This window comes from Cucurbita moschata, unplaced genomic scaffold (assembly GCF_002738365.1).
Source record: "Cucurbita moschata cultivar Rifu unplaced genomic scaffold, Cmos_1.0 Cmo_Scf00001, whole genome shotgun sequence".
Lineage (NCBI taxonomy): Eukaryota > Viridiplantae > Streptophyta > Magnoliopsida > Cucurbitales > Cucurbitaceae > Cucurbita > Cucurbita moschata.
Genome location: NW_019268517.1, coordinates 584,415 through 596,712, shown reverse-complemented (window position 1 = coordinate 596,712; position 12,298 = coordinate 584,415). Strand labels below are relative to the sequence as shown.

The 12,298-nt window shown below is 35.0% G+C and overlaps 1 protein-coding gene and 2 long non-coding RNA genes across 8 annotated transcripts in view; 1 reads left to right on the top strand and 2 right to left on the bottom strand.

Annotated features, from left to right (window-relative positions):
* LOC111443249 (protein ALWAYS EARLY 3-like) overlaps positions 1-9,316 on the top strand; it is a 15,125-nt gene extending 5,809 nt beyond the window's left edge. For 2 of the 4 annotated variants that reach the window (XM_023080992.1, XM_023080982.1), the window contains exons 7-20: positions 161-426; positions 522-870; positions 1,612-1,689; positions 2,910-3,127; positions 3,240-3,299; positions 4,409-4,732; positions 4,812-4,990; positions 5,084-5,366; positions 5,694-5,936; positions 6,612-6,773; positions 7,193-7,336; positions 7,415-7,603; positions 8,213-8,509; positions 8,927-9,316. In XM_023080992.1, coding sequence (XP_022936760.1) covers positions 161-426; positions 522-870; positions 1,612-1,689; positions 2,910-3,127; positions 3,240-3,299; positions 4,409-4,732; positions 4,812-4,990; positions 5,084-5,366; positions 5,694-5,936; positions 6,612-6,773; positions 7,193-7,336; positions 7,415-7,603; positions 8,213-8,509; positions 8,927-9,091 — 2,957 coding nt within the window. In that variant the 3' untranslated portion in view covers positions 9,092-9,316. The remainder of the gene's footprint in view (positions 1-160; positions 427-521; positions 871-1,611; positions 1,690-2,909; positions 3,128-3,239; positions 3,300-4,408; positions 4,733-4,811; positions 4,991-5,083; positions 5,367-5,693; positions 5,937-6,611; positions 6,774-7,192; positions 7,337-7,414; positions 7,604-8,212; positions 8,510-8,926) is intronic. The other 2 variants (XM_023081000.1, XM_023081010.1) reach the window with 2 other exon arrangements.
* A 276-nt stretch (positions 9,317-9,592) lies between these two features.
* Positions 9,593-10,985, bottom strand: LOC111443286. The gene is made up of 3 exons (XR_002710459.1): positions 10,192-10,985; positions 10,034-10,116; positions 9,593-9,947 (listed from the first exon to the last, which is right to left on the bottom strand). It is a non-coding gene; the product is annotated as an uncharacterized LOC111443286 (long non-coding RNA).
* Positions 10,986-11,732: 747 nt separating this feature from the next.
* Positions 11,733-12,298, bottom strand: part of LOC111443275 — an 8,378-nt gene continuing 7,812 nt past the window's right edge. For all 3 annotated transcript variants that reach the window (XR_002710456.1, XR_002710455.1, XR_002710457.1), the window contains one exon: positions 11,733-12,036. This is a non-coding gene — a long non-coding RNA (uncharacterized LOC111443275). The remainder of the gene's footprint in view (positions 12,037-12,298) is intronic.

Sequence of the window (12,298 nt, the reverse complement as noted above, 5' to 3'; positions counted from 1 at the left end):
GGGGGGGGTACTTGGATGGGTAATTTATGGAGTATCTTTCTTGAGCTAGCAATGTCTCTTTTCGTTACATCGTCTGTTTTTTAACTTTTAAAATCATTTATGGAAAATTGCTGTCATGTTTTCGGATTTCATTTATTGGTGTTAATGTGGATGGTGTTAGGAATTAAACCTCATGCTGTTGGAAAACGGACTCCGCGCGTCCCTGTATCATATTCATACGATAAAGATAGTAGAGAGAGGATTTTTTCACCTTCCAGGCATACTAGTAAGCTAAAGGTTGATGATCCAAATGATGATGATGTTGCTCATGAGATAGCTTTAGTTTTAACAGAGGCTTCGCAACGCGATGGTTCTCCTCAACTTTCACAAACACCAAATCCGAAAATAGAAGGTCATGTACTTTCACCTATCCGAAATGACAGGATGGTAATTATTCATAGCTTTTAGAAACATGCTATTACTTTCTTTACCACTATTTTGAACATGTAAAGGGATTGACTGTAAGTAATTTTGATATTCAGCGAAGTGAATCAGACATGATGAGTACGAAGTTTCGATGTAGTGAAATGGATGAAGGTGGTTGTGAATTAAGCTTAGGAAGCACTGGAGCTGATAATGCAGACTATGATCAGGGGAAAAATACTCGTGAGATTCAAAGAAAGGGTAAAAGGTACTACGGAAAGAAGGCAGAAGTTGAAGAAAGTATGTATAACCACTTGGATGACATCAAGGAAGCTTGTAGTGGGACTGAAGAGGGGCAAAAGTCAGGCAGTTTGAGGGGAAAACTTGAAACTGAGGATTTTGATGTAAAATCTGTGAGAACCTCTTTTAAAGGCCCAAGGAAGAGAAGTAAGAAAGCTCTATTTGGAGGTAAGCTGAAAAATAAATTTGAATTGGGTTGTCTACCCTTCTTTTGTATTTTGTATTTATCTGTTCTATTAATTTTTTGAGGACAGATTATTAGCTTAGTTTTCCTTCTTGACTAAAGTTTTGTCTATTTTTCTTCCTTTGTTAATAAAATTTCAATGGTGCATATTTTCTTATGTTTGGGATGATTTTGTGTCTTGTGAAATGGACGAGAGTGTGAAACGGACTAGAGATTATAACTGGATTTTGAATTCTTTGTTCAAGTTTTAAAGTAGTTTTTGTTTTGGTTTGGTAGTCAGTAAATTCCTGTATTCATATGTTTGATTAGAGATGGCAAGTTTTGGAAGCTTTAACAAGTTATGGATCAGTTGTAGCATTAGGTCTTTTAGATTCGGAGTACAATTTATAATCACTGTACTTATCACATATCACTAGAAGTGGCCATTTCTTTCTTTTGGATGCTGCTTCTATATTATAATCAATCAATCAATCAATTATTGTTTAAAGTTCGGTAAAAACTTGAAGGGTGGAAAAGTAATGTGTTGTAGTTCTTCTATTTTTAATTTGAAAATGCGAATTTGTATGTATGTATTTTAAGATGTTGCCTCTAGCCACTATTTCTATCATTAGATATTCAAATGCATGCGTGATTCTTTTTTTTTTTCCTTTTTTCTTTTTGATGTTTTCATAACCGAATAAAGGTCATGTTCTTATCTTTAATTCTTTTGGTTGTTCTCTGTTCAGATGAATGCTCGGCGTTTGATGCACTGCAAACTTTAGCTGATTTGTCTTTGATGATGCCAGACACTACTGCTGACACTGGTAAAAATTATTCTTCAATTAAAATTTATTTTTGAGGCTTGTCTCATGAAAGCTACTTATACATTGTATTTTGGTTCGTTTTGTTTTGTTTTGTTTTGTTTTTTTTTTTTTTTTTTAATTCTTTTGGTTGCCAACTATTCTTCATCACTTCATGCATCTCTAAGCTGTTTCCTCTTTCTTCATAATACTATTGGGGAAAGCTTACAGAAAGGTGGCGTATGAACTGATTGTTTCAAAATATGGAGTAAATGTGATATTGGTTGCCATAAAAATTCAGTAAATAGAATGCCAACTAGAAAAAAAAGAAAAAAAGTTAAGTCAGTATAAAATGCCAGCAATTGCTAGAGGTGAAGTTGTAATCTTGATTTAACTGAAGCTGGGGCTAGCCATAAGTGCGTAGGATGTTGAGTAAATGGAAAATTGTAGTTTGATTGACACTCAAGTTACTCAACTTGCATTTATCTAATTTTTATTCCAGCAAAGAAGTTCCCAACATATGGGCATGTNTTTTTTTTTTTTTTTTTTTTTTTTTTTTTTTTTTTTTTTTTTTTTTTTTAATTCTTTTGGTTGCCAACTATTCTTCATCACTTCATGCATCTCTAAGCTGTTTCCTCTTTCTTCATAATACTATTGGGGAAAGCTTACAGAAAGGTGGCGTATGAACTGATTGTTTCAAAATATGGAGTAAATGTGATATTGGTTGCCATAAAAATTCAGTAAATAGAATGCCAACTAGAAAAAAAAGAAAAAAAGTTAAGTCAGTATAAAATGCCAGCAATTGCTAGAGGTGAAGTTGTAATCTTGATTTAACTGAAGCTGGGGCTAGCCATAAGTGCGTAGGATGTTGAGTAAATGGAAAATTGTAGTTTGATTGACACTCAAGTTACTCAACTTGCATTTATCTAATTTTTATTCCAGCAAAGAAGTTCCCAACATATGGGCATGTTGCAATCTAATATCTAGGATGGCTGCACACATTTGATTTAATGAGCTAACTTTGGTCATATCCTCTATGTTCAAAAACTCCCAGCTTGTTACTAAATCAATGAACTCTTGCAATTCAATTGGATATGCTTAAATTTATTAGATGAAATCAAATTTGGTGGCTTTGAAATAAATTCTTTGTTTTGTGACTATCATTATCAATTCCTCCCCCCTCCCCTTCCTTCCTCAACCATTAGAGTGATGATGAACATGATCATTTTGTTTCTCTATATTAGAGCCTTCTGCAAAGGTTAAAGAAGAAAATCTTGATGTCATGGACAAGTCTAAAATGAAAGGGAATCATTCAGTTGTGGGAGCTGGAACCTCTGCTTCCAAGACATCTAAGACGGGAAAGGCTTCAGGCAACAATGTTGGTCCTATTCCTGAAGCAGAAGGAATTCAAGGATCCAATAATGGAAATCGTAAAAGGAAACAGAAGTCCTCTCCGTTTAAAGTAAGGATGGATTGGAATCATAATTTTGCTGGTTTTAAATTGCTGCTGTCTTTTTTTTATCATTTGTCTCCTGTGGAATGCATTTTGACAATATGGAAATTTATGGTCACAGATTTCATCTAAAGATGAAGATAGCAATGATTCTCGTGTCAATGACACTCCAAAAACCAAGGTGTGGGTCTTATTCGATCCTTGTTTTAGAAGAGTCCTTCAATTCTATCTTAATTCTTTATTTTTTAATATGTTATATAGCTAAGAAATTAAAATGAACTCACATTTTGAATTAATGTATTTTGTTATCCTATTATTGTTCTTTTTTCTTTTTCAAACAAGAATCAAACTTTCTATTGATGGATGATAAGATAGAAAAATGTTCAGGGATTCAAACACTTATATGGAGTGAAAAGAAAACCAAACAACCAAAAAACTTTTCATCTATAAAAAGCTTCCACTGTGACCTAATGGCAATATTCCAAAGAACATTAAGATTGCCCTTGAGTTGAGAGCCAGAAAAACTTTTATTGATTTTTTTTTTATAATAAACGAATAGTACATATATATATATTTTTTATAATAAACATTTTTTCATGAAAAGAGAAGAAAGCATACATAAGTAAGGTGAGAAGATATCAGCCCAACTTGAACCGATTTGATTACGAAAAGTTCTTCCATATGGCGATAATTAAATAATTGTCGTAATTTACAGAAAAGGGCCTGGGTGGGACTCTATACGGAGCCATATCCTTGCCATCCAAATTCAAAAACATAACTTTTAATAGCATAGGTCGGTAGTGTTCAGATTTTAAATCTTGCTTAGAGTTTCCTCAAGGGTAAACTTAGATAACCGAAAGGCTGGGCCTCAGCTAAGCATTAGAATGCCTGTGCTTTAAAAACCATTTCCTATGGGAGACAAAACAAAGTACCAACCTTCTGCTTTGAACTTGCAACGGAGGAACAAGTGCTACATTCTTTTTTTTTTTTTTTGAAGGAAAAGGCAGGAAACAGAGGGAGATGATGCCTTAATTGTAAATCTCCTCTGAAGCCTATCTTGGTATTGATACTTCTGTGAGCAATAGCGCCTAGGAAAAAATTAATTGCCTTAGGAACTCTACCTATCCTGACTTCCTTCCTGTTAATACTTATCTCTAACAGTTGTGCCTTTGAAGGTTTACATGGTGAACAACAACAATTAACCAATACTTTCATTTCTTCTTCGTGTTAACTTCATAGATTTTGATTTTCCATTGCCCTGTAATTTCATACCTTTTGTTTTTGTTTTAGGCTACAGATGATGGAAAGAGTTCTTTTGGTAAAGTTAAACGGTCCCCTCATAATGCTGGACTGGCAAAATCTAGCAAAATATCAAAACCTCTAGATCATCATTCATCTTCAAGTACTGACCATAAAAGAGAAGATGGTGACTATGCTTTGTCCACAACACAAGTTCCATCAATTAACCCAATCAGCTTGCCTACCAAAATGAGAAGCAGGCGGAAGATGGACCTGCTGAAGTCGCAAAGAGATTCAAAGATTGCTGATAACATTTTGATCGATCAACTTAATGTAACTGCTCATTCATTAGATGATAGACCACATGATCTCAAGGTTACTATTTCTGGTCATGACATAAATTTTCTTGGATACTGGATCCTGAATTGTTTACTGTGTATGTTTGTAATTGCAGGAGCAGCATTCTAATTGCCTATCTTGGCATAAATTGCGAAGATGGTGTGTTTTTGAGTGGCTCTACAGTGCAATTGATTTCCCATGGTTTGCAAAATGTGAGTTTGTAGAGTATTTAAATCACGTTGGATTAGGTCACATTCCTAGATTGACACGTGTTGAATGGGGTGTTATTCGAAGGTATTTTTTTTCAACTTGTCCATTTGTATCCTGTTGACTCATTTCGAGACACTATCTATAGAAGACCAATATTGTAGTTTTGTCTTGATTCAGTTCCCTTGGGAGACCGCGGAGATTCTCTGCACAATTCTTGAAGGAAGAAAAACAGAAGCTAAATCAATATAGGGAATCTGTTAGGAAACACTATGCTGAACTTCGTGCAGGCACAAGGGAAGGACTTCCAACCGATTTAGCTCGGCCATTATCTGTTGGACAGCGTGTTATTGCCATTCATCCAAAAACAAGAGAGATCCACGATGGAAGTGTACTTACTGTTGACTATAGCAGGTGTCGTGTTCAGTTTGACCGACCTGAACTTGGAGTTGAATTTGTCATGGTAATTATGTTTTCATGATTTCTTTATTTTTATGGTCTGTTCATTTGAGAGAATTGAGATTGCTGTAGATCCTTTCAGTTTCATGTGGGCGATCTCATCCCCAAGTATTAAGGATTCCCAATAAGACAACGGTTTAAACTACATGTCAGAAACAAGAGACACTGTTTTCTGACAGGTTTCTTAATTTTAGATGATGATCATAGCATAACACTTTGCTTAACGTTCGTATTTTCCACAGAAAAAGAAGCTCACTTATGGATTGTTTTATTTTTAGTCATGTATGTACGATTTATATTTGAGTGGCATGGTTTGACTCCTCCATCACAGGATATCGAGTGTATGCCTTTAAATCCAGTTGAAAACATGCCTGCAAATTTGTCAAGACATGGCGTGACTCTCGATAAGATATTTGGTAATCTCAATGAGGTTAAGATTAATGGCTTACTGAAGGAAGCGAAGATTGAAGACTATATAAAATCAACCAGTAACGATAAACTTGAAAGCACTGATGGTTCTGTGTTTATTTCCCCTTCCACTCATCATATCAACAAATTAATTAAACAGGCAAAGGTTAGTGTTCTGCTACCTTTTTTTTTTTTTTCTGAATTCGATGATATACATTAGTAGCTTATTTGAGCATATTTCTCCACGTCATCACATTGGCATGCTACCATGTAGCTAAGGTCATATTATTATCAATATAGAATTATAGATTACGTAATTGGATTGTATTCTTCTACATTTCAGACATGCATAATTGGATTCCAAAATCTGCATTCTTTCAACTGAAAACAATGAATGTCACTATGATAGACCTCTAACAACCACAGGTAATTCAGCCTTATCTAGAGCTTTTAGAGGAAGTCAATAGAATCAAGTATTCTTACAGACGATATCCAATAACCAATGCTCAAGTCTCCTCCCATCTGGCAGCTTTGTCCTTCAAAAACTGTAATTCCTTTTCGACCAATCCTTCCAAAAAGAGCCTTAATTGCACTCATTTAAAAAACCCTAGCTTTATTTTACCTTTTGTTTTTCTAAATACTTTTTGAATACTTCTTATTCCTCTATAGGTGTTCTGTCATTCTTCTGTCTTATACACTTAGTTTCAAAGAATAACAAAGACTCGTCTTAATTCTGGGGTTTTGAGATAACTGAGTTTGGCTTGAAATGCTTACTCTATAGTTAGGCCTACACATTATTATTGACCTGCCGGTAAGTGATAAAGGAATTGTTCGTGGCCAGGTCGACCTTGGGTGCTCTAATCTACAAACTAAATTTGGGCTTAATGAGACTGTCGGTATCCAACAGGAGGCAAGTTCCCAACTTTCTGTCCTTGCTCAAATTCAAGCTAAAGAAGCTGATGTTCATGCTCTGTCTGAATTGTCACGTGCACTTGACAAGAAGGTAGTTCATCATATTAGCTTCATATTATCAACTTTATGTCAAGATTTCAATTATAAGAAAACAAGTGTTATATTGCAGTATCAAAAAGAAATTACCATTTTTGAGGATTCTCACTATCTCAAGTCCCACAATGGACCAACTCCCATTCCTCCAATCTTCCTAACTCCCTCCATTTATAATCCAACAAAACCCTCCTAAGTAATTACCGTTATTTCTTTAATAGTATCCTAATGACATTCCCTATACATTTTCATTAATACTTGTAACATTTTATTTGTCCTACATTTTCATTAATACTTGTAACATTTTATTTGTCCTACGCTGGGAGAGACTAGTTTGAAAGGTAGAAATCTATTTTGCTTTAACCTTTACATCAAATTGAATGTCTTTTAACCTGAATGATGCGTGCCTAAATCTAGGAGGTGGTGGTGTCTGAATTGAAGCGCTTGAATGATGAGGTGTTGGAAAACCAAATAAATGGAGACAACTTGCTCAAGGATTCAGAGAACTTTAAGAAGCAATATGCTGCTGTGCTATTACAGTTGAATGAAGTTAATGAACAGGCATGCGTTTTAATGATCCCATTTCCAGCTTAATCCCATTTTTTTTATTCAAGTGCTTATTTTAATTAGTATATATAGGTCTCCTCTGCTCTGTATAGCTTGAGGCAGCGCAATACGTATCAAGGGACTTCACCATTGATGTTCCTCAAGCCAGTGCATGATTTGGGTGACCCTTGCTCTCATGCTCAAGAACCCGGTTCCCATGTGGCTGAAATTGTGGGAAGTTCCAGAGCAAAGGCTCAAACAATGATCGATGAAGCAATGCAGGTTTATCCTTTACTATTATCTAACCATTTTGATCATCAGTTGGTCGGTGTTTAGGTATTATGAATAGTCTATCTTCCGCTTAATGTTCATGTAAATAATGGACATACTTGTCTAGTCAATAGTTAACTAATATGAATCTTCACAAAACTATTAATTACTAAATTACTTCGTAGCACTAATTTTTTCTTATAATTTCAACTAATTGACTGCATAAATCAAATTTCAACTAGAACAATCTGCAGAATAAAATACACAATTTCATTTCCCAAACATTAATTCTCTTGCATTTCCATATATGTATCTTTAAGATTGTGTACCTTTTAAATCCCATATTTTAAACCCTCAGATATTTAATATCTATATCCATTGAACAAAATTCACTATCCAATCAAACCATTAGAGAGACGTAATGTACTTCATGATATTTAGATTTGCTTAAAAGTAACTGTGATTATCATGCATGTACTTCAAATCTTTACACTGTAAAATTTCATCAAGTTATTGAATCCTCCAAGTCCTAAATGCTTCCTTCAGAGTCCATGTTGGAGATCTCTTTCCTGTAGATTTTGTGCTTCCTCTGACTTCATTTGCTGTTAACAATCATTTCAGGCAATTCTTGCTCTGAAAAAAAGAGAAAGTAATTTGGAGAACATTGAAGAAGCCATTGATTTTGTGAGTAATAAACTCTCAGTAGATGATTTGGCCTTGCCAACTGTGAAATCAACATCTGCAGATACTAGTAATGCCACTCCAGTACCTCAGAATCATTTCAATGTGGGTGCATCAAACCCATCAGCTGCTAATGATATAGTTGGTTCCAAGTCCAATAGCCCATCCGACAAGCCTGAAGTGGAGATCCCTTCAGAACTTATTGCGCACTGTGTAGCCACTTTACTCATGATTCAGGTAAAGGGAGCTTCATTCGAGTCTTCCTCTCAATTATGTATTATTTGTCCGGAATGATGTTGAATCAATGATCTATGACCCCCAATTTGTTTCTGATTTTCTGTTTTGCATAAATAAGAAGATTTGGTTGTTTATTCATCACAAACTGATTCATACAGTTCAAGGGGATATTAGAAGAGGAACTTCTTACACTGTAACCGTTGACAAATTGGTGTTGCAATTTTTTCTTGTTTTGTGGAAAGGCAGGGAAATCGTCTCATTAGCTTTGTCTAGTATTATTGTGATCTTGCATATTGTTGGTTGCGAATCATGTACATAATAGTCAAGTACTTTTAGCATGCTTGGTTCTCGTTTCTCTTGCGTATGAGGATAATAGTTTTTGATTTCGAAATCCTGATTGTTGCTATAAACATGCAGAAATGCACAGAACGACAGTTTCCGCCAGCTGATGTTGCTCAGGTACTGGATTCTGCTGTCAATAGTTTGCAGCCATGTTGCCCTCAGAACCTTCCGCTATATGCAGAAATACAGAAATGCATGGGAATTATAAGGAGCCAGATACTTGCGCTTATACCTACATAGGTTCAAATCCGCTTCCCATGTGTTAAGACAAATTGAAAAGGTGAGTAAATACGTCTTAGATATAATATTTTGGCCTCACTTTTTGAATTATAAATGTGTATCTCCTTGGCTATCAGTTTCTTTGTCTGACTGTACCATAGACTGGAATTATGTATAAATCCTTGTAGTTTGAGCAAATTGTAGTTTCATTGAATGAAAATCAATCTTCTACCTGCTTCTGCATTAGTCGTATTGTTCCTTCCTCTTTTTAATCAGCTTAAGTACTTTTCCTTTAGGGGTAGCTTAGTTACTTATAGCTTCATGATTTTGGGTTAGATTTTGAGACTATAATCTTCATTTTCGTTGGGGATTATTGATCCTTTGAACTAGAAGTCTAGAATATCTAAGCTGGTAGAAAATTAATTATGTTCAAGGCTAGTTGTAAACGCTTAGAAGCAAATCACTGTCTAGAAGAGCCATTGAAGCGATAGAAGCCATGAATGTATAGGGAAAAAACTTCTCTTACCATCAATTGAATCCAAGCCATTGGATTTAAAGAAAGTTGCAATTTCATAACAAAAGAATGTTGCAATATAAGAAAGGGAGGCTAAACAGCGATTTTTCGCAAAGTGAAACCAAGTCGATCAAGTGTTTTAGGCTCATGAATCTGGGATTTAATAGTTTTCCTTGTTCAAAATACCAGGAACAGCAACCCTATAGGGCTTAAAAACTGCCTTGTCGACTCCTTTTTCAAGTTATTCCCCATTCTTCAGAAGACTGAACTATTGGCAGTTATTAGGAAGGTCCATGTCTTGTTTCAGCTCATAATTTCAACTTCTTTTTGGGCTTCTTCCCCACACTCGGAGTCCTCAACAGTCTGCTGCACAACAGATTTATCATGAGGAAGTAGAGGCAACACTAGAACTATATAGAGCATAAACAAAACCATTTAGGAATTTCAACCTTTTGCTTTTCATTCTCTTCTTGTTCCTTTTCTTTTCTTTGTTAGGCTCAGAATTCATGGCTTCCCCTTCATCTAAATAGCCCTGTACCATCACCATAACCGGGTTAAATTTTACTAGAATGATGGAGCACCAACACAAGAGCTCCAGTGAAAAAACCTTAGGGTCGTCGAATGAGTCCACATGGTGAATATTTTTGCCAGAACCTGAAATGCCACCTGATAAAACATCATAGATAGTGAGGAGAAGAGAAGGTTCGAGATAGTGTTCAATCATGCATCTTCAAAACCTCAAAAACTTCCACGAGTTCAACAATTGCGAATTCTCGCATGGTGGGACATTGAACTATCATAAATAGTACATTAGTATCTTATCCACTTATCTATGATAGATACTCTTATTGGCAACTTAAAAGCTTGTCAGTCAGCTTTTTTTTTTCGGCGAAAGGGCATCAATGAAATTGTTTCTTTCTCGGGGGAGAACACGGCAAGTTCTCTCCCCTCTCTCTCTCTATGTAGTCTTTAGATTTCATTGCCAAGAAGTGCATCAATGACTTCTTGAGTCGATAACTCACAACAAGCTAGAGTTACATTCTACTCATCTAGTGTTTGGAAATGCAACCAAAATCAAACCAATAAGGACTTATTTCTCCTAACCCACCAGAACGACATATTAGTGACCACGTAAAGGACGACGACTTAACTGGTATGGAATCTTCGGAATGAAACCTAAAGGCAAAACAACAAAGGTGTAGCCCCACAATAAAATAGATAGATGATACCAAAATATTACAAGGAGGAATGGACAAAGAGTACGATGAAATGACTAATTTTTGGTAGTATGATAGCAGAGAGTGAGGAATCTTCAGGGGATGTCCAAGGACTGCAAGCACCAGTCTTTTGCTAATGATCTGACCTCCTAGCCTCTAACATTGTACTACTATCAAGGCCCCAACGTAAGTCGGACGTGAAGAAAATTTCCAGCTTAGTGGGACCAAACAGTCATCTTTTTTTTGTTTTTATTGAATATATATGTGTCTAACGAATTGAGTTATGTTCCAGATATCAGCGTATCGAATGAATACTAGAAGTTAACGGCTTTGAATTTGGGAAGAAAACTCAATAAAGGTAGCTCTAAAACTTTGTATATTCCCTTTTTACTCCATAAATTTAAATGTAGTTAATGCATATCAATACACTCAATGAATTTAAAAAATATCGAATAGATCAAAAACTTTATTAGGCCCGAACTTGAAAATTGAAATATTCACTTTTTAAACTTCACCTCTTTGGGTTTTTTTATGTTTCTATCTCAGTGGATTTTTCTTTATTAGTCTTTGTGCAATTATGAACTCTCTATTTGTCCCAATTGGAGGAACTCTGTTACCAAATTAGCCTCTTCTTCATTCCAATCATAAAAAACAACAAGCACTTTTTGATTTTATTTATTTATTTATTTATTGAAACTAATAAAGCACTTCTTTTTAAATATTATCTATGGAGTACATACAAATTTATGAATCTATGAGGTTGCCTAACAAACGTCATTGATAGAAACATTTACAGATCTCTGATGTTAGAAAATAGATTACAGATCTTAACTACCAAAGAATTTGAGTGGGATTTTTAAAATATTTATCTCCTCATTTTGTAGTTGATGTAACTTTGAGTTTACATACACTCATAAATTACATAAGTTGGTTAATAGGAGTACGAGGCAAGTAGACAAATAATAACAATATAAAGAAAAAAAGACAATTTGAAACTTAAAAGTTCAGTAACTTAGGGGAGACGGAAGGATACAGAGAGACATATGATTGATTGAAGGCTTTTATCAGGTCGCACTACACTTCTTATAAGTAAATCCAACCACTGCCAACGTTGTGATTTCATCGTGGTCGCTGTCCCCACTTCCACAATTGCCTGCTTTAAAGCTTTGTGGAATCTTGTAACAAAATGCTCTCACCTTTTGCTTTCCTTTTCCCCCCTCTTCTTTCTTCTGGTTCTAGCACCACCGAAGTGAAAAATCAGTTTAATTTTGTATCTAATAGAATCTCCCGTTCCCGTTTTGCATCACAATGTGAGTTTGAAAATAAGAATGCCTAAAAGATCAATTAAATACAGATTAAAAGTATTGAGAGACTTTAAACTAGAGACTTTAAACTTCGAAGATTCTTGATCGGATCTAGGCTGCAAATTTTGTATTCTAATATTGCACAAAAGAACTGTTAAAAAAAAAAAAAAAAAAAAAAAAAAAAAAAAAAAAA